At 50.9% G+C, this 21,933-nt stretch overlaps 1 protein-coding gene across 1 annotated transcript in view; it reads right to left on the reverse strand.

Annotated features, from left to right (window-relative positions):
* ABCF1 (ATP binding cassette subfamily F member 1) overlaps positions 1-21,933 on the reverse strand; it is a 254,988-nt gene that overhangs the window by 141,609 nt on the left and 91,446 nt on the right. Inside the window, exon 11 of the mRNA XM_078641704.1 lies at positions 15,372-15,461. Coding sequence (XP_078497830.1) covers positions 15,372-15,461 — 90 coding nt within the window. The remainder of the gene's footprint in view (positions 1-15,371; positions 15,462-21,933) is intronic.

The following is a 21,933-nucleotide window of genomic DNA, read 5'->3' on the forward strand; positions in this document are numbered from 1 at the left end:
TCATGCAGCCACTCGTCTCGCTACCCTAACACCTGGTCATGCAGCCACTCGCCTCGCTACCCTAACACCTGGTCATGCAGCCACTCGTCTCGCTACCCTAACACCTGGCCATGGAGCCACTCGTCTCGCAGTCCTAACACCTGGCCATGCAGCCTGATGCTGAACAGGATGCTCGGGTAATGGACCCCAACGAAGCAGCACGCAACCTCACGCAGTGGCTGACCGCCTGCGCCGACGACCTCGCGCCACTAAAGAACCCGCCCAGCAGGCCCAGAAACAAGAAAGCGTCCTGGTTCACCGACGAACTCAAGGACTCTAAGAAGAATTGCCGCACCCCTCGAGAAAGCCTGGCTCCTCGACCAGACCACAGACAACATGACCGCCCTCAAAGACGCCACCCGCAAGCACCACCAGCTCATCCGCACCACCAAGAAGAAATCACTGAAGGAACGACTGTACAACAACGCCCACGACAGCAAGGAACTCTTCAGCATTGTTGGACCCGGGCCTTAGGGCTGGTTCACCCCTAGACTTTTTGCCTTATGTGTGACCCTGTGTCAGTGATTTTTGGGTCTCTGCGCACTTTCCCCTGGGTCCCAGAGTGAAAGTGCGTGCGTGTAGCATGGCTGGCCTGCCCTCCCATAGGAATGCATGGGGAATGTTTGTGTCCCTGGTAGTTCCTGATGCGTGGGGAGTGCAGGCTAGAGTTTAGTATGTGTAAACTCGGGAGAGTGAATGCTGCGAGATGGTGTCTACGGCATGTATGTGTCTAGAAGGGAAGTGCTACTTCTGGACATTGAGATATGTGTGCGTGTGCTATGAGGGTGCTGGAGCGTGATTGGCTGGAGCTGGCTGGCATGCCAGGCTCCAGGAAGTCTGGATGGGTCTGCCCGGTGGTGAGTGTGAGATCAGCATGAGTGATGTGTGGGAGGAGTGTACCTGTGTCCTGGATGGGCTGGGTTTTCCCCCCACAATGCTGGCTCCACCCCCCAGTGGTGTGTCTAACGACCCTAGCCTCCCCTCTGAATGAAATGGGTGGTTGGGCCATCAAGAGTGCTCCAGAGCCAGCTGCAACTGGTTTTCCCCCCACCCTGCACCTTGAAACAAAGGATTTTACAGTATAAAGAAGGGGCTGTGTCCCCATGAATGTGTTCTGCTTTTGGATCCTGCCAGAGGGGGCTGTTGCTGCTGCTGGGGCCAGGAGGACCGCCACTTGGGCTGTCTTCCTGCCTGGAGACCCAGTGTGCTGGCTCTGGCCCAGCCTTGCCCCCCTGCCTGCCTCCAGCCCCTGCTGGAGCTGGTGCTGTGCCTGCAGCCCTGAGAGCGCTGCTCTGCCCTTCAGCGCTGGGGAGCGCTGGGATCCCTTGCCTAGCGCTTGAGAGCGCTTTATTTGGCCCACAGCGCTGTGAGCGCTTGATCTTTTCCCCTGGCGCTGGGGAGCGCCTTTCTCTCGCTGCTAGCGCTTCGAGCGCTGTGATTTTGCTCGTCGCGCTGAGAGCGCTGCTCTCCTGTCCGTGGCGCTTCAGAGCGCTGCATTTTTGCCCGCTTTGAGGATTTCATAGGAGGCCGGTGCCCACCCGGCATTGCCCAGGTCCGTGATTTATTGGGATCACATGGGAGCCCGCCTGCCTGCCTAAAAGCGAGCCGCCGCGCTGCCCGCGGCGACCCGGAAGTGGTGAGGAGGCCCGGCCAATCACAGCGCGGCCCAGGAAAGGCCGACCGGAAGTCCCGCCTCCTCAGCCGAGCCGGGAAGGGAGAAGCTGCCGGCCGGGTCCCCGAGGCTCCCCGAGTGGAGAGGAGAGCCCCGGGACGCGAGGGAGAGACGCGAAGGAAAGAGCCCCGCCGTCCCCGAGGGGAGAGGAGTCCCGCGCTGCGGCGAAGACACCAGGTGAGTGGCAGAGAAGGGAGAGGGGCGTCGGGACACATTGTCGGTGTCCGCCCCTCCCCCGTAGCGCGACCTCGCGCCTGTAGTTGTTGAGAGCCTGAGAGGCTCTAGGCGGCCAGTATCTCCCGAGTCCCCCGAGAGGGACTCCAGCGAAAGGGGGCATTTCTGTGCAATTCGAGTCCCCAAGGGACTCCAACCCGAGCCAGAGAGGCTCTCAGCCCCACTTATGTTAGAGCCCAGAGAGGCTCTTGCTGCCATTTGTCTTCCTGAGTCCCCAGAGAGGGGACTCCACCATAACGGCCGCATTCTCTGTCGAGCCAGGAGAGGCTCGTGGGGCACCTGGTGATTCGGAGTCCCTAGAGAGGGGACTCCACCGACGGCCATAGTGGTTTAGAGCCACCAGGCTCTGGGGGCAATTTGTGATTTACGAGCCAGAGAGGCTCTCCAGTTGTGCCAGGGTCCCCCGTGAGGGACCCCCCCCTGCCCAGTGAGGCAGAGTCCGTTGTCTGCGAGCTCAGAGAGGCTCTGAGGGTGCCATTCCCTCGTTCTGGAGCCCAGAGAGGCTCTGCAGTGCCACAGTGGTGGTTCTTGAGCCCAGAGAGGCTCCAACGTTGCCCTAACTTTCCCTGCACCAGTTGCCCAGCACTTTGTGGGCAACTGCTACGTTTAGGCCCTGACATTGGGACACAGGGACTGTCACAGGTGGTGACTGATCTAAGTTTTGCGCAATGTTATTGCTACACCTCTGAATGTTAATGCATCATGTGTTTTGTCTTTACACCCCTACAGGTATTGTGACATGTAGGTGGTTGTTTTCTCCCTAGTACAGGTGGTGCTAGTGAGGTCCTGTTACCAGTGATTACTGGTTGTGTGCTCTATTTTTATATTGTGTGCTACACTGATTTTACTTTCTACAAGTTCTAAAAGTGCTGATACCCCTGACAGTGGTCCAAGTGACCCTGTCCTGTGCAATATCCCTTGTAAATTCCGCCCGTGCCTGTTGGCACAGTGTAACAAGATGTGTGTTTTATCTGATGTATATTTATTATAATACAAAGGCTATTTTTATATAACCTTGTGTGGAGTTTTCCTTTGTGGTGGGCCTTTGGTTGTTGTTGCTGGGGTGCGTGCGCAAATACTTAGCCTACATCGCCTCCAAGTTTAGCCTTGCTGCTCGCGCCACATTACCTAGAGGGCGAGTAGGGGTTATCTTGGCGTGCAACTCCCTTGCCCTGACTTGGTAGTGGTGGTCTCTGACTGACTTTGGCGAGAGCCCTGGCCAGCCAGGGATCCCATTTCCAACATTGGCGGCAAGCGGTGGGATAAGGATTTGTGTTTGCGTGGTACCACAGTAGCGGCTGGCCGCACTTCAAAGCTCTACATGTTAGATAACCACATTTTGGGGATTATTGTTTTTGGTAAAATTCCATTGTTTCTTCTCCTGAAGAGTGTCATTTGATAATTGTGTCCTGTACATTTGTCCCCCGCCCTGCTTCCAGAGTTTGGTACCTGTGTCACTTTTGGTCAGGTTGAGAAGTCAGGGGTGGTAGAAACTGCCTTACCGATCCGAGGGGAGGGTGTGTGTGGAGGAATGGTGTGTTTCCCTGGACGCATGAGTGAGTTCTTTTTTTAAGGAGAGTGTGGAAGTTTTGGAATTGTGTACTCTTACTTCAGATTGCAAGGTCCCTTGTGTTGCACGTGTCTGTGAGCATCCTGTCAAGATGGAATCTCCTTTTAACCTTTGTGGCCTGTTTAAGTACAGTGTGCATGAGTTGGTACGGTTATGTAAGGAGAGAGACATCCCAGTGAGTGAGTCAGACACCCAGTCCAAGCTTAGGGATAACATGATCCCGTGGCAGAAGAATGACTGGGAGCGTGAGCACAGTGAGAGGGAGAGGGCCCGGGCCGCACACCATGAGGGTGGTGGGTCTGAAGGGAGCCCTGAAGAGTCTGATGTGGAGAGTGAGTTTGACAGTGGATGGGCGCCAGCAGAGAGCGAGTACCCTCTAGATAGGGAGTCCCTTGCTGGGTCCAGTGTCAGATGTAGCACCCCATCCCTTTCCCTGTCCCCAGAGGAGTGGGTGGATAGGAGAGAAGAGAGGGAGCACCAGCTGGCCATGGAGAAGCTCCGGTTAGAGTATGCCAGAGAGATGGCGCAGCTAGGTGTGAATGAGCGGACTGCAGAGGCTGAGAGGGCCTTGGCCAGGGAGAAGATAGCCCTAGAGTGTAGGTTATCCCCTGACCGCAGTCATAATTTTCTGGATCCCCCAGGGAGGGTTGAGTCCAGTGGTGGCAGCTATTTAGATTCCAGTATAGGGAATCCCAGTCCCAGTTCCCCCAGTCTGGTACCTGTTTCCCCAGAAGAGGAGTTAAGGGTGAAATTCAGAGGCAGTAGGAAGCTGCCTCACCAGTCGTGGGAGAAGTTTGAGGATGAATGTCATGGAGCACTGTGGGCTTGGGTAGAGGTTCACACTGACTCTGATTTTGAAGTCTTGTTTGATCTTATTGTCAAAGAGCAGGTGCTCAGTGGTTGTTCGCCAGAGTTGTGCCAACACCTGTTGCAAGTTGGATTTACTGATCCAGAGTTACTTGCTGAGGAAGCAGACCGCTGGGAAAGGGCCAGAGGTTCTGTAGAGTCATTAGGGAGTGACTCCAAAAGTAGTGGGTCAGGGATCTTCCAGCCCAGAGTGGTGGAAGAGGCTCAGTGTAGCCCAGCTAGGTCCCAGTATAGTGAGAAGGGTGTAGGGGCTGACTAACTGGCTCAGTGGAGCAGGAGTCAGTGGGTGGCTGAGAGCCCCCAGAGGCCCGAAGCCCTGTCTCAGAACCTGGGTGGTTTCTTGAGGGAGCACCAGGTTGGGGACCTAGGCTGTCCTGGTAGTACACTTGAGGAGGATCTCCTAGTGAGTAGAGGACCTGGAGCGTCTGTAACTAGAGCTCCTGTGGTTCTAGAGGCTGGCAGTACCGCTCCGGTAGGGAGGGTACAGGAGTCCAGCGTGAGGAGTGATTGGGGGATGAGTTTCCCAGTGGATGCACCAGTGGACCAGAGACTAGCCAGTTGGGCTAGATCTTCTTGGGGGGACCCGGGTGGTGCCACTTCTGGTCTGGGGGATCGTCACGCACTGTCAGGTGGACAGAGGGCGGGAGATCTGCGCCAGACAGACAGTCACACAACAGATGTGTCATTTGTTAGCCTCAGGGGGATTGTGTGTGAGTCCCCAGAAGTCCTGGAGTGCCAGGCAATTGTTCCACCGAAGGTTTTAGACCAGAGGTTGGAAGGCCAGGTTCAGGATCAGCCTGACCTGAAGGGTAGGACGACTGTAACCAGTGTCCTGACCGGTTCTTCTTCCAGAGGAACTTCTCCAGGTGGGAGAGGGCAGACCTCTGGAAGGGGGTGCAGAGGTTGGGAGAGCCCACCTCTGACCCCGGTGCAACCTGAGGGGTTAAACCCTAGGTTGGAATGGCGTTCTAGGTGTCCCCCTCGCACGGGGAGGAGGAACCCTAAAAGAAGAGGTAAGGGGAGGAGAGCCTTCCCTGAGACTCCTGGTCCACCTGAGGTTGTAGACCCTAGGCTGGAGAACCAGTGGCAGTCTAGCCCTGTCTTGCAGACAGGAGGAGTGGAGAGTGGCTACTATGTGCCAGGGGTTACTACCCCCCACTTCGGGAGTAGGCAGGAACCAGTGGCACCTGGGTGGCCTAGGGCCTGGTCCTGGCCGCGGACAGCTGAGGAGTACCAGTGGGGTAGCCCAGCTGGTCCTTACCGTAGCTTTAGAAGGAACCCTAGGGGTTCACAGTGGCGTGGAACAGGACGGTGTCCCGGCAGTGGCGGGCCCGTGTCCGTGTTCTTTCGCCCAAAGCAGGGAAGCCCATCACGGTGGTGATCGGTCTACCCTGCGTTTTGGCTGGAAGGGGGTTGTGTTGGACCCGGGCCTTTAGGGCTGGTTCACCCCTAGACTTGTTGCCTTATGTGTGACCCTGTGTCAGTGATTTTTGGGTCTCTGCGCACTTTCCCCTGGGTCCCAGAGTGAAAGTGCGTGCGTGTAGCATGGCTGGCCTGCCCTCCCATAGGAATGCATGGGGAATGTGTGTGTCCCTGGTAGTTCCTGATGCGTGGGGAGTGCAGGCTCGAGTTTAGTATGTGTAAACTCGTGAGAGTGAATGCTGCGAAATGGTGTCTACGGCATGTATGTGTCTAGAAGGGAAGTGCTACTTCTGGACATTGAGATATGTGTGCGTGTGCTATGAGGGTGCTGGAGCGTGATTGGCTGGAGCTGGCTGGCATGCCAGGCTCCAGGAAGTCTTGATGGGTCTGCCCGGTGGTGAATGGGAGATTAGCATGAGTGATGTGTGGGAGGAGTGTACCTGTGTCCTGGATGGGCTGGGTTTTCCCCACACAATGCTGGCTCCGCCCCCCTGTGGTGTGTCTAACGACCCTAGCCTCCCCAGTGAAAGAAATGGGTGGTTGGGCCATCAAGAGTGCTCCAGAGCCAGCTGCAACTGGTTTTCCCCCCACCCTGCACCTTGAAACAAAGGATTTTACAGTATAAAGAAGGGGCTGTGTCCCCATGAATGTGTTCTGCTTTTGGATCCTGCCAGAGGGGGCTGTTGCTGCTGCTGGGGCCAGGAGGACCGCCACTTGGGCTGTCTCCCTGCCTGGAGACCCAGTGTGCTGGCTCTGGCCCAGCCTTGCCCCCCTGCCTGCCTCCAGCCCCTGCTGGAGCTGGTGCTGTGCCTGCAGCCCTGAGAGCGCTGCTCTCTGCCCTTCAGCGCTGGGGAGCGCTGGGATCCCTTGCCTAGCGCTTGAGAGCGCTTTATTTGGCCCACAGCGCTGTGAGCGCTTGATCTTTTCCCCTGGCGCTGGGGAGCGCCTTTCTCTCGCTGCTAGCGCTTCGAGCGCTGTGATTTTGCTCGTCGCGCTGAGAGCGCTGCTCTCCTGTCCGTGGCGCTTGAGAGCGCTGCATTTTTGCCCGCTTTGAGGATTTCATAGGAGGCCGGTGCCCACCCGGCATTGCCCAGGTCTGTGATTTATTGGGATCACATGGGAGCCCGCCTGCCTGCCTAAAAGCGAGCCGCCGCGCTGCCCGCGGCGACCCGGAAGTGGTGAGGAGGCCCGGCCAATCACAGCGCGGCCCAGGAAAGGCCGACCGGAAGTCCCGCCTCCTCAGCCGAGCCGGGAAGGGAGAAGCTGCCGGCCGGGTCCCCGAGGTTCCCCGAGTGGAGAGGAGAGCCCCGGGACGCGAGGGAGAGACGCGAAGGAAAGAGCCCCGCCGTCCCCGAGGGGAGAGGAGTCCCGCGCTGCGGCGAAGACACCCGGTGAGTGGCAGAGAAGGGAGAGGGGCGTCGGGACACATTGTCGGTGTCCGCCCCTCCCCCGTAGCGCGACCTCGCGCCTGTAGTTGTTGAGAGCCTGAGAGGCTCTAGGCGGCCAGTATCTCCCGAGTCCCCCGAGAGGGACTCCAGCGAAAGGGGGCATTTCTGTGCAATGCGAGTCCCCAAGAGGGGGACTCCAACCGGAGCCAGAGAGGCTCTCAGCCCCACTTATGTTAGAGCCCAGAGAGGCTCTTGCTGCCATTTGTCTTCCTGAGTCCTCAGAGAGGGGACTCCACCATAACGTCCGCATTCTCTGTCGAGCCAGGAGAGGCTCGTGGGGCACCTGGTGATTCGGAGTCCCTAGAGAGGGGACTCCACCGACGGCCATAGTAGTTTAGAGCCACCAGGCTCTGGGGACAATTTGTGATTTACGAGCCAGAGAGGCTCTCCAGTTGTGCCAGGGTCCCCCGTGAGGGACCCCCCCTGCCCAGTGAGGCAGAGTCCGTTGTCTGCGAGCTCAGAGAGGCTCTGAGGGTGCCATTCCCTCGTTCTGGAGCCCAGAGAGGCTCCGCAGTGCCACAGTGGTGGTTCTTGAGCCCAGAGAGGCTCCAACGTTGCCCTAACTTTCCCTGCACCAGTTGCCCAGCACTTTGTGGGCAACTGCTACGTTTAGGCCCTAACATTGGGACACAGGGACTGTCACAGGTGGTGACTGATCTAAGTTTTGCGCAATGTTATTGCTACACCTCTGAATGTTAATGCATCATGTGTTTTGTCTTTACACCCCTACAGGTATTGTGACATGTAGGTGGTTGTTTTCTCCCTAGTACAGGTGGTGCTAGTGAGGTCCTGTTACCAGTGATTACTGGTTGTGTGCTCTATTTTTATATTGTGTGCTACACTGATTTTACTTTCTACAAGTTCTAAAAGTGCTGATACCCCTGACAGTGGTCCAAGTGGCCCTGTCCTGTGCAATATCCCTTGTAAATTCCGCCCGTGCCTGTTGGCACAGTGTAACAAGATGTGTGTTTTATCTGATGTATATTTATTATAATACAAAGGCTATTTTTATATAACCTTGTGTGGAGTTTTCCTTTGTGGTGGGCCTTTGGTTGTTGTTGCTGGGGTGCGTGCGCAAATACTTAGCCTACATCGCCTCCAAGTTTAGCCTTTCTGCTCGCGCCACGTTACCTAGAGGGTCGAGTAGTGGTTATCTTGGCGTGTAACTCCCTTGCCCTGACTTGGTAGTGGTGGTCTCTGACTGACTTTGGCGAAAGCCCTGGCCAGCCAGGGATCCCATTTCCAACAAGCATCGTCAAGGAGTTCCCCAAACCCAGCACCGGCAACAACGACATCACTCCTTCACAAGATCTCTGCGACTCTCTCGCCTCGTACTTCCACCGCAAGATCGCCGACATCCACAACAGCTTCTGCGCACCATCCACGCACCCGACCGTCGAACCAACGCCCCCCACCGCCATCCTCCGCACCTGGACCACAGTGACCACCGAAGACACAGCCCGCACGATGAACACCATCCACTCCGGATCTCCGACCGACCCATGCCCCCACCACGTCTTCAACAAGGCTGACTCCATCATCGCACCCCAACTCCGGGACGTCATCAACTCCTCGTTCAACACCGCCACCTTCCCGGAGAGCTGGAAGCATGCCGACCTCAACGCCCTACTGAAAAAACCTACTGCAGACCCCACCGACCTCAAGAACTTCCGCCCCATCTCGCTCCTCCCTTTTCCTGCCAAAGTCATCGAGAAGACAGTCAGACAGCTTGCAGCCTTCCTAGAGACGAACGGATCCCTCGACCCATCACAGTCCGGTTTCCGAGCCAACCACAGCACCGAGACCGCCCTCATCGCAGCCACCGACGACATCCGAGCCTTGCTTGACAATGGGGAAACAGCGGCCCTCATCCTCCTGGACCTCTCTGCAGCGTTCGACACTGTCTGCCACCGCACCCTAGTTCAACGCCTCAGCAACATCGGTATCCAAGAAAAGGCACTGGAGTGGATCATCTCGTTCCTCGCCGGAAGAACACAAAGAGTCCGCCTCCCCCCGTTCCGATCCGAGGCCACCGAAGTCATCTGCGGCGTACCGCAAGGATCCTCTCTCAGCCCGACCCTCTTCAACGTCTACATGAGCCCTCTCTCAGCCATCGCACGCCAACACAACCTCAACATCATCTCCGACGCCGACGACACCCAGCTGATCCTCTCCCTCACCAATGACCCCGCCACCGCCAGAACGAGCCTACACGAAGGGATGAAAGACGTCGCCGAGTGGATGAAGAACAGCCGCCTGAGACTGAACTCAGACAAGACGGAAGTCCTCATCCTGGGACCATCGCCCTCCGCCTGGGACGACTCCTGGTGGGTTCCCGCCCTGGGCACCGCTCCCAAGCCAAGAGACCACGCACGCAACCTGGACTTCATCCTGGACTCTTCCCTCTCGATGACCAGACAAGTCAACGCCGTCTCCTCGTCGTGCTTCCACACCCTGCGCATGCTCCGAAAGATCTTCCGCTGGATCCCGACCGAAATCAGGAAGACGGTCACCCAGGCACTCGTCACCAGCCGACTGGACTACGGGAACACGCTCTACGCGGGAACCACAGCCAAACTACAGAAAAGACTCCAGCGCATACAAAACGCCTCCGCCCGACTCATCCTGGATGTCCCCCGACGCAGCCACATCTCCGGCCACCTGAGGGACCTGCACTGGCTCCCCGTCAGCAAAAGGATCACGTTCAGGCTCCTTACCCACGCACACAAGTCTCTCCACGATCTGGGCCCCAAGTACCTCAACGACCACCTGACCTTCTACACACCCACCCGCCAGCTACATTCTACAAGCCTCGCCCTCGCCGCCGTACCACACATCCGAAGAGCCACCGCCGGAGGAAGATCCTTCTCCTACCTGGCAGCCAAGACATGGAACTCCCTCCCCATCCACCTCCGGCTGACACAGGACCATCTCGCCTTCAGGAAACAACTCAAGACCTGGCTGTTAGAGCAGTAGCGGACCCCCTCCCCCAAGCGCCTTGAGACCCTTCCGGGTGAGTAACGCGCTATACAAATGCTATGATTGATTGATCGATCTTGGACGCAGAAAAAGCTGTAATGAACACACCGTTCACCTCCCTTGTAAAGGTGTGATCAAGGGGGTGAGGGAGTGGGGATATATATTCCTCACCCAGGGCAGGGAGTATGAGTAAATGGAAGCCTCCTCTGCACTGCAGTGATGCAGGGAGGTGTCCGCTGTCCCCATTGCATTTAGGCCTACAGCTGGGTAGACCGGGTTATCAGGTGTTCCTTTATGCAGCAGACAACCACTAACCCAGAACTAAATGCTGGTGCTCTGAGAAACTCTCAGTGAAATAAGTTAATTTTCGATTTCACTGGAGGAAAAATGTGGAACACTCCTTGGGGATTAAAATATGCGGAGAGCTAAAGATTGTGCTTCCGGATAATTATGGTCCGATGATTGCTGGGCTGCAGGACATGATTGGAAAATAGGTAAACTTCCATTATCAAAGGTGGGCCCATCGTGCTGATCAAGATGGTGGTCCTTCACAGGTTTTTTGTTAAACAGAATATTTTAGTGAACTCTAGGTTTGCTGAAGAATTAGGAGTCGTCCGGGGATGAGCTGGGACAGGATAATGTTGTACAACAGTGATCCCAGATCTTGAACAGTACTTTTGGGACGTATCGTCATACTATGTAGTAGCAAGACACATTCAAGTTTGTCTTTTCTTTAAACTGTGTCATTAACATTCATCAAAATTATACAGTTCATATTTAGGCTATCCTGTTTTAGGTTTAAACCTATTATAACTGATAAAACCCTACCAAAATGAAAATAGCCTACACCAGTAAAAACATAAGCACTGAAAAAACACCTGCACAACCACAGACTGAATGCCATTCAAAGAAAAGAAAAGGAGAGTGAAAGTCATTCTTATTTCTTCCTGAAGGGCCAATACAATGTAACTTTGTTATACAATATAGCAGCAAGAAATACTGGGCTAACATATTGTTTCTTCTTCCTTTTAAATGTTTCAGTTTTGTGGTCTTTGGTCTAGAGATGCAGAGTTTAGAAGCATGTTTGATGTCTTATTTAATTAATTTATAAACTGTACAGAATCAGGAAATATAAAAATCTTATTTAATATTTTGGCTATGTTTGATTCTTCCACTGAAAAGTAATATGGATGGTTTCATACGAATCTTTCCCAATATGTAGCATTACATTTACCCACAGACAAAGGATGGGTGAAACCCTTTGTTACATCAGCCTCCTTTTATAGCAAGTCAGTGTAGTTAGTAGATGAATTTCCAAACACCCGAGGCTTAAAACATTCAATGCAAGGTGTAGTGACAGGTATATGCGAAAAAAGAGCTGTTACCAAGCATCTGGGATAGTGTTGAAAACATGGAACACAGTATCACTTAAAATGCTTCTGTAAAAAGTTCTTACCAAGTTCAACAAAGATTGGAGTGATATTATTTGTATTTGCAGTGATTCAGCTACGTATATCAAAACGATGTGTGATGACCTGACGCACAAGTTACTTACCTTCGGTAACGATATATCTGTAAGAAACATTAGTTAGTTAGATTCCTTACATTAGAATAACCCCCAGGCTTCAGACTGGATCCGGAAACTTTTCATCAGCAGTACCCCTGGGCGTCGGTAGGAGTCGTCTGCGGCTCCGCGTCTGTCGTCAGCGTCATGATCGCCCTGGTGACGTCAGAGTACTTAGACGCCGCCCTGGCATCAGTTCTGTACAAGGCTTTCCGCGCCAGGAACGCAGAGCCAGGCAAGAAACAGACACTGGCGCCATTAAACTAGGGCCCTGAAAGGGATGACCTTAACCCTAGATATCGGTTCGCAGCACAGGGAGGATTGGTGGGGCGGTAAGGAATCTAACTAATGTTTCTTATAGATATATTGTTACCAAAGGTAAGTAACTTGAGCATCTGAAAGAAACACGTTAGTTAGATTCCTTACCTTAGAATAGATACCACAGCAATACAAACCCCGGTGGTGGGTCTGCGAACCAAGATCACACCAGGAAGTCCTGGCGAACCGAAAGGCCAAAGAAGCCATTCCTCCGGACTTGGCTGTCGAGACAGTAGTGCTTAGCAAACGTGTGTAGCGAGGCCCACGTAGCTGCCTGACAAATGTCCTGCAAAGGGACTCCCCGTATCAGGGGAGTAGAAGCCGCCATGGCCCGAGTGGAATAGGCGCGCAACCCCTCAGAAGGATCCTTTTTAGCCAAGGAATAGCAGACCTTGATGCATAAAAAGACCCACCGAGAGATGGTCCGTTTGTGCACCGCCCGTCCCTTCGTAGCACCCATATAGCCAACAAAAAGTTGGTCGTCCACCCAGAACTGTTGTGTGCGGTTCAGGTAAAAAGCAAGCGCACGTTTTGGGTCCAGATGGTGGAGCCTCTCTTCCTTTTTCGAGGGATGCGGAGGCGGAAAGAAGGTGGGCAAGGTAATGGCCTGCCCCATGTGAAAGGCAGTAACCACCTTGGGTAGGAAAGAAGGACGAGTCCTCAGAACAACTTTGTCCGGATGGACAGAGAGGAAAGGAGGCTTAGAGGAAAGAGCCTGGAGCTCACTCACTCTTCTGACTGAGGTGATGGCAACCAGGAAAGCAGTTTTGAGAGTCAGAAGACGAAGAGGACAGTTGTGGAGTGGCTCAAACGGAGCACACATCAGATAGGTTAATACCAGATTCAAGTCCCACTGAGGCATTACGAAAGGAACAGGAGGAAACATGCTAGTAATGCCTTTCAAGAACCTATTTACAACCGGGGACTTAAAGAGAGAAGGCTGATCAGGAAGCCTCAAGAAGGCTTAAATAGCAGAAAGAAATCCCTTAATGGTGCCCAGAGCAGAGCCCTGCTGGTTTAAGGAAAGAAGAAAGAGGAAAACCTCAGAAAGTGGGGCGGAAAGGGGATCCACAGCCTTTGCTGTGCACCATGCCACAAATTTGTTCCACCTGCAGGCGTATACCGATTTTGTGGAGGGACGCCTGGCTACCAGAATGACATCACAGACTTGGGGAGGCAAGTCAAATGGCATCAACTGCCGCCGCTCAATCTCCACGCATGGAGGTGGAGGCGGACAGGTTAGGGTGGAGGACCGTGCCCTGCTGCTGCGACAGAAGGTCCTCCTGAAGAGGCAGTGGGCAGGTATTGAAATCAGTAAAAAACACTGAAAAAAATCCCACCAGAATTTACCAAAAATAGAAACTGATAACAGGAAAGCCTATTCATACTACTAGAAATTGTTTCCCTTAACACCACTATTACCTTTAAAACAAAATACACACTGTAAATATTTCTAGACTTTTTAGGTGAAGCAGATACTTTATGTTTCTTCATGCAACATAGAATGTAAAAACATGCAACAAAAATCCTAGATTTCTTCAAGCTCCTTTCAAACTAATAAAGTTAGATCCTTAGAACTTGCATCTGTTTTCAGCTTTAACTTTTAGACACTTTCACAAGGGGAAGAAACAATCCCCAAGGTTTTCACAAGTTCTACTTGTAAGGTCTTGGCATCAGCAACCAAGCATCTTGATGGCCTAGCGAGAACGCTGTGAACCACGAGGAAACTTGTATGGAAAAACTTTAAATTGGCCACTGCCATTTCAACAGAACACAACTTCCACGGATTCATGGGAAATGTAGTTTGCATTTGGGCTCCAATACGCAGTACATGCTCTACAGATGCAAACCCTTTTGCCAAAATGGCACCAACGTGCTGCGAGGGCAAAGGAAGCCATATCCACAAATTGCAAATCATACAACACATCTAATATAGTTGAAATGCAACATCAAATCAGTAATGGTGCCTCAGAAGACGCTTGAGAGTGCTCTAGGTGGCATTTTGAGCTTTTGTATTGGATAAACACTTTCTTTTGCAGGACACAACCCAAGCAAGCTTCTAGAGAGTGTAGGCCAAACACAAAGTATGAGGATGAGGATGAGGCTCAAGTAGCATCTCATGCGCTCCAGTGATGGCTACTGAAGTGGTTAAAGGCTACAAAGCCTGGAGACTCTGATCTGGAAGACCTGCAATCTTTTCATATGAGCTATTCAGGGTCAAGTAGGAACGTCTTGATTAAAATCAGCATTCCCTGCGACTGAAGGACTTTTGACAACAACAGAGGTCAAAGACGAAACAATTCTGAAACGGAGGGAAGTGGGAAGGTAGCAGCCAACTCCGGAAGCCCTGCTGGGGCGCCAGCAGCACAGTTTGTGTCGAGAACGAGGATAAGGTGGGATGCCATTCATTTTCTAGGTTGGAGTCTCATCTACGGGCTGCTCACCTTTTCCCATGCCAAACGTCTGACTTCAAATGTTTTATAGAGTTATTCGAAATACATAACCAAAGTAAACAAGTAGTCAAATACAAGAAATATACTATACTGTGATGACAGTTTATACATGAATCCCCCCAAGAATACTGTGTAAGATATGGAATCCCAGCAGTTGGGTACGGCGCAGGAGGACAGTTTATCAGGTTTGGGAAAGGATGTAAAAGTAAAAGGAGGCGGAAGAGATACAGGAGGCAGGAGATGCTGCCGGGAGCGAGACCATGTCACAGAGGCTGCGCTCTACCTTGGTTTGTTCAAAGGTGTTGTGGGATTTGGCAGATGTGTGTATTACTCTGGTGTTTTATCAAAGAGAAGCATCCCATGATGGAGAATTCAATTTTTTTAATTACTGCATTTTACCTGCTTATAAAGATGTATTGAGGGAAGTAGTTACTTTGACCACACAATCACTTTTACTGCTGGTTATTTACTGGGCTTCTAACCTAACCTGCTGACCTTTACATTTAGAAAATTAAGCACTCAAAGGGGGTAAAAAAAATGCAATGCAATAATGCCCAAAGCCCTGGCCCAGAGGACACAAGTAATAACAGCACTCAAACAGGAAACCTCCAATACAATCTTACCGGCCAGGATGCAAAGAGACTCCTCACTCCACATGTGCTGCATAATTGTAGCTCTCAATGAAGTATTCTATGCTTCATTCACAGCATCTCCACCACCCACTCTTGTGCACCTCTAATCACCAATCTAATCACTGCCTCACATGCCCAGAGTCTTGTCCTCAACACTCCCTTCCCCTCGTTACCTGAGCAGTCGTCTTCTTTTGTCCTTTGCTCTTCTTTGCTTCACTTTCATCCTCCGAATCTGGAGGCTCCACTGGCTTATTCACAGGTTTCTGTAACGAGAAGGAGAAATGAAGAGGTGTCGGCCAAGTCCTGCAGTGCCTAGTCACCACGACCCTCCTCGAGCTCCCATCTACTGCGGTCAGCAGCCTGCGCTCTACTCTGTGCTCTGCTTCCCTTGCTCCTCACATGCCTCATAGCGGACAACCCCATACATCGCCTGCTCTGAAGAGCATCTGCTGCACTAACATGTTCGACAATGTGAAATCTATATAATGGACACTTCTGTTTTGTAGTTTTATTTTTAGACTAAAATGAAAACACCCAGCACAAGGGTATTCATTACGGTATTCAATTCAGCGTTCTCTGTAGTGCGAAACGCTTTGTGGGCTCGGCTAGGATGTATATCGGACTCCTGCAGGTTTCTCAGCGAGTACTCTGCTCACCTTCTGATACTTAAACTCAAACCGGTGCTACGTTCTGCAAACACTGGCATCAACAATGCAACGCTAATTCGCAGCTAGGAACAGCAACAACAGACTCTTGCAGATAAGGTCAACACCCAGCTTCAGGGTGCAACTGGCCCAGCTATCAGTGAATGAAAGGGGGAAATGTACGAAGTGCAAACAGCTGCTGCACCAAGAGCGCCCGGCGCTAGTTGCTTGTACAAGAAAGAGGAACGACTAGCCATTCCATCCTAAAAGGCGCAGAGATAAAATTCACAATTCTTGTAAAAGATGAGTTTTTAGATGGGCGTTGACATAGCATCGGAGGACATGTTCCGCAGATAGTCCGAAGCACATTCCACAGTTTAGGTACCACAGAGGAGGCGGCCCTGCCTCCAGCTTTGGATTTATATATTCTAGGGATTGTAGGGGGCTGGCTCTTTTTGTGATATATCAATAACTCAATAGTGGACAGGGGCTTTCTATGAAGTTCTGGAAAATATGGGCCCCATGGAAAAAATATTACTGTCTTGTGGTGGAGGGAGAAGCAGAGTTTGGGAGTCCGTCGCTCGAAGGACCGGGGAAGAGCCTTGAAAGATGTTCTGTTTGTTCCAAGTATGTGTAACCATGAGAGCTGTAACAGTGCTCCTGATTTGTCTTTGCGCCCAGGCCGCTCAAATCTATTTGCAGATTCAATTGCGATAGACATTCTGTCTATAATTGCCCTGCATGGCCAAGGTGGAAAGCTAAGCAATGTGTATTGTGTATTCATGCTTTGTTTCATGTTTTGTTTTATTTAAAAAACGAAATAAAAAATGCAACAAAAATCCAGTTTAACACAGGGATGCATAGAAGATTTTGGTGGGTATAACCTGCTAAACTGTGCAGATAACCACTCCCCCAGGTACCCACTGAGATAAGGAACTTGGTTGAAGAACCGACCTACAGAGGTGGGACCATGGTCATTTTAATTAACAGGAGGCAAGAGACTGAGAAAGAATGTTGTTACTTAAAACAAATGGCGAGACCATTCCTTAATATTTCACTCTCCGGATTAAGACTGTACATATAGAACATGTGGGAACGCCCCAACTGAGTTCCCAACTTTCTAAGTTATTATTGGTCAGAGCAGCAGGGACAACTGATGGCTGGCATCAAAAGACACGGAACGCCTTTCTTCGTGCTGCCAGTGGCTCTAGTACACAGCAGCCACAACAACACAAGCCTCCGGTGTGGAGTTGCTCAAACTCTAAACAGATCACTTTACTTGCTTACTTTACTGTCTTTAGAATAAGTTGCTTTATTTTTGTAAAGATTTTTGGGTCTAAACAAACCTAAACTCCTGAGAGCACAAGAGAGATAGTGATGAAGGACCCATTGAGAAGGGAGAGGGAACCTTACAAATAAAATGAACGTCTCCGAAACACAAGTCATTCCCCAGTGCCATGTTAAGGAGTCTTGTCAGGAAGAAATAGAGAAGGCAAATAATGAACCAGTTAACAGGGGAAGAAAGGGTGGAGGGGAGGAAGGACTTATCAAGGAGGAGAAAAAATTTTGCAGAGAAACTAAATGGTTGCTTAAGTGGCAGAGTAGTTCTGCAGTATGAAGAGACATGCTGTGCATTATTCAGCCACCTAGCAGTTGGATTGGTAAAGTCTGTTTTGCCTCTCGGGTGTCCATCAGTATAGTGCGTGGTCTACACCTTCCCATGACATCTGACGGGACCCTGAAGATCCAAAGCGTGGCTGCCATCCTCAGATTATTTTTAACTCTTGGTGACCAGGCCTATCCTTAGGGCTTCGTTACTTATGTTCATTTCTTTTTCAAATTATTCGGGTGGAAACCTGCGAGGTTTCGATCAAAACGACAGACAGGCCTCACCATTTTCTTCTCTGTGCTCCGGGAATAAGCACAGATTGCAGACCTTATGAAGGTCATTCTGTGGGTACTTAGAATGGCACTGGGGGCAGAATACAACTGAGTCAGTCCATCAGCAGAGTAGCATCAATGGAGTCGAATCAGAGTAAGGTCGCCTACACAGGAGAGGTCAGAAGCCGAGATAGGAACGTTCCAACCCGACGAATGAGATTCTTCCGAATTTTAATACGCAAGGGAGGAAAACACGTTTGAAACAATACCGACAAGGATAGAGTGGATTATGCAGCAAAAGGATCCCAAAAATGGTCAGAGAACCGGGGCACCATAATACACATCTGAACCCAATGGCGGAAAGAGAAATATCTAACAATGGAGTCGATGCCCATGCCCACTATTACCAAGATGAGGAGTCACCTTACCTCGTGACTCGAAACACTTATTCAAAGATGACCAGCTTGCACACATCCGAACCCAACACTAGATAGCAGAAGTATGCAAAGCATGTCCATCTACAGCCACACGTGCCCCGAACATATACCAACAGTCTGGTGAGAAGGGTCAGTAAGTGCACTACTGTTGGTAAATGGATTCTATGCAAGATTTAGTGAGCCAAGAGTGGTTTATAGCGGTCCAATTGTGGTTGCGCTGCCACCATTGCAGGTCTGTCGCATTCTCCTTCGAAACCTGGAAGGAGTGAGACAGGTTTTCTTGATGGGAAGTCCACTGTAACTACCGATCCCACTGCAGAGTCTGTATATGGCGTATTCCACAAGCATAATGCAGGATGCAAGGACAAGAAACCGCAATGCTGCTCCTACAGCGACCAACAACAGAAGCTGAACTATCAAGGCCAAGAAGCCTCACCGCTGCTCCTACAGAGACCCACGTCAGAGGCTGAAATATCGGGATCATAGCCCAGGTGTCTTGAATTTGTTTATCCAGTGTCCCTATTCTCACTCTCGGAGACTGTACTTTCTGGTAGAGGTGAGCTTGTTCTGTTGGTACAGTTATCCTCTGCTGCACTGGAAAAGCTCTCCCATTTTTAGAGCCAAAGACTGGCCCGAGGAAACTCTTCGGTTTCTTAGGGTTTGTGGATGATATCTCCATATTTAGCACAAAGAACAACCCCTTAAAAAGGTGTGTATTACTCCCTTCTGCTGCCCCTGCACATATGTATGGAGCTCACCTTTCACGTTCAGTTCTCTAGGTAGGGGTTTCCCCCTTCTTAAGTAAAATGCCACCAGCATAAGGCATTTTATAAACAGCCTTGGTGCCGACTTTAAAACAAGGATAATACTTTGAACTAATAATGCGGGTTGTTTACCACAAACCTGAGATTTCCTGTGATTGTTCATCGCAATATGACAATAGGCATCGTTGACTTCCATGGTTGCCTTGTAGCGCCCTTATGCTGGTATGGGTATCACCTCTTGGAGCGTGGTCATTCTGAGCTTTCGGGTCTTTACATATTTGTTGAGGAGTCTCAGATCTCGGATTGGCCTCAGGTTTTGGCTTTGCCTTGGGGCCAAGAAATAAAAGACGTACGTCCTTTTGATGCATCCCAAAAATTTGTATTTTTTTTGTAGAGTTTTATATAGCGCGAACTAAACCTGAACCGAATCAGGTATCAGAGCGCTTTACATATCACCAAATACGTTACATGAGGACACACATTCATTTTAAGCACGGGGAGATTAAGTGATTTGCCCAGAATCACAGGAGGTTCTGGCGTCATTACAGAGACTCGAACCCAGATCCCCAGGTCCGAGGTCGAGCGCCCTAGCCGTTAGGCCAACTCCTCTCCCCATAGGTGTGACTCCCTGTAAGGTCTGCTTTTGTAGCAGTTCCTCTACTTGTGCTGTAGGAGCTAGAGTTCTGTTCCTTTGTACGATTTGTGTTTTGTATCCCAATTCTATGCAATAACGTATTCTATTAAATTATCTATTTATCCGAGGAGATCTTTATCCACTCATGTAGGAAACCTCTTCGTTTGCGCCCAGTCGATGTTAGTTGTTGTGGGACCCCTTGTGCACATTTATTTTGAGGTCAATGTTGACTCTCTGGGGATCGGACTCCTGCCTCTTGTTCTCCCTTTACTGCTATTTAAACTGCCCTAATGTGCCAGACCTGTGGCCCAAGGCGATTTGCATGGTTTGCATTTTGCTGGCAAAGTGTGGAAGGATCCAAGTCATTTGGCCTCCTAGTGAGCCCAGTAACTAGGTACCTTGAACTGCAAGACGGACATAGCTTTGGCTGTGTCCCTGTTCGCCATTTGTTGGAGCTACTTGTCCACAACCGGCCCGAACAAGCTCACTCCTGTCAAGAGCATGGGGCCTGCGCACACCTGTCTGCTTGTGGTTTCTGGAGCTTCCTGAGCAGATCGGACGCATGTGTTTGCGATTGTTTTGCCCTCCGGTAGGACCTCATGACCTGGGAGGTGCTGCATCAGTTCCATTTCCTTCCACTGTTGGTGTCTGTAGCGGTTTAGGAGATCGTTTCAATTTGCAATCCTCCACTGTGTCACCAGAGATCTCCCTATTTTATTTGCCTCTGAATCAAATCATTTTCTCTCCTTGGCCTGCGGAAGAGCAAGGATGTGACTTTTTCCTGGCCCTGGAAACAGAGTCTGCTGGCGTACTAGAATCAATGTACATTGGGTCTTGGTTGGATGGTTTATACTTTTTGTTTACTCTTACCAGCTTAGAGGATACTGGATAGGAAGCGTAGAAACATTCTCTCTCTCTGTGCTGGTAGTAATGTCTCTAGTAAGAGACGTGCTTCTGCCTGTAGCTTGACTCTACAGGAGCTGCTCTCTTTCTAGACCATTATACACGGAGAGGCCCTCTAGTGGTGAAGGCAGAGAGGGATAGGAATGGCATCCTTCCTCTGGGGAGTCTGTGTCTAGCTACTGTGTTGTGTCGGCAACAAAGATCCTTGTAACACTTCTCCTGTGCCTCTACCTCCTTCCAGCATTACAGGGGGTTCAAGCTTTTGCTGCTGCTGTTCATTATTTCTCACTCATTGGTTTTTGTGGAATTAGAAATCCCTTAAGGAATCCATCAAAGTTGTTTTTCTCTGTAGAAGCACGATTCTGGCTTATAGCTTGTGCGCTTTCTTTTCTATGTCGAGCTCTATTTTTCGGGATTGAGCATTCGTTCTACCCTCCCTTTTGAGGTCTAGAGGGCCTTCTTCAGCTCCTAGTCCTTTGCCCAGCTGTACCTGCTTTTCAGCAGCGAGTCTGGTTGAGAAGGTGTGCCCTCGGCAGTGTCCTTTATCCTAGGTCAATGGTGTTCTTTTTACTCTGCCTTCGAGTAACTTCTGTGTCCGCATCGAGGATGTTCTTTGTGATTACGACCAGAGGGTCTCGGTAGGTATCACTAGAGTCTTGTGTTTACACAGGGAGGACACAGAGGAAGGCATACTATCGGTGTTGTATGTTTGACGTCTGACTCCTGATCTCCTTGGTCAACAATGGTCCCTTCAATTATATTCAAATGGATCGCCCCCAACTGCAGAAGGACCGTCATCCACGCACTCATAACCAGCAGACTTGACTACGGCAACGCCCAAACGACGGAATCAACAGAACACTTCTACACAGACTCCAAACCAAACAGAACTCTGCAGCCAGACTCATCCACCGTCCGCAAAACCTTTGGTGCTCTTGACCAGGAGTTATGGACCTTGGCTACAGACGAAACGGCAGAAAGAATCTGAAGATGGCAATCAAGCACAGGAGCTTTGGGGGGGAGTCGTGGGCAGTGGAGAGAGACTTGCCTACTAGTGGACACCCGAATGAAGAAGAAAAAAGAACACTTGTCAATGATTTAAGCCATGTTGTACAGCGGCACCAGTGTCATTTGCTGAACAAAACTCGTGAAACTGTTTTTTTCTGATGGATTATGAGATTTCTTTTGCTCACCAGCTCCTTTGATCCTACAGCTGTAAAGGTAACTCGGAGATTTGCCCGGGGAGTACAAGAAATTCTAAATCTTTGCCTTCTCTGAAAGGGAGATTTGTTAGGTGCTCAATGGTTCTTACTTTAGGGTCTGAGGGAACAGTCTCATGGGAGTCACGGACTTAAGCAGATCAACTTTCTTTTGTATGCGACTTGTGGGCACATTTCAGTCAGCAACGAAGTTTAACAATTCCAGCAGGATGTGAAGACCGACCTCTGTTTTACGACGTGGCATATGGCCAC

Source organism: Lissotriton helveticus, chromosome 5_1 (assembly GCF_964261635.1).
Source record: "Lissotriton helveticus chromosome 5_1, aLisHel1.1, whole genome shotgun sequence".
Taxonomy (NCBI): Eukaryota; Metazoa; Chordata; class Amphibia; order Caudata; family Salamandridae; genus Lissotriton; species Lissotriton helveticus.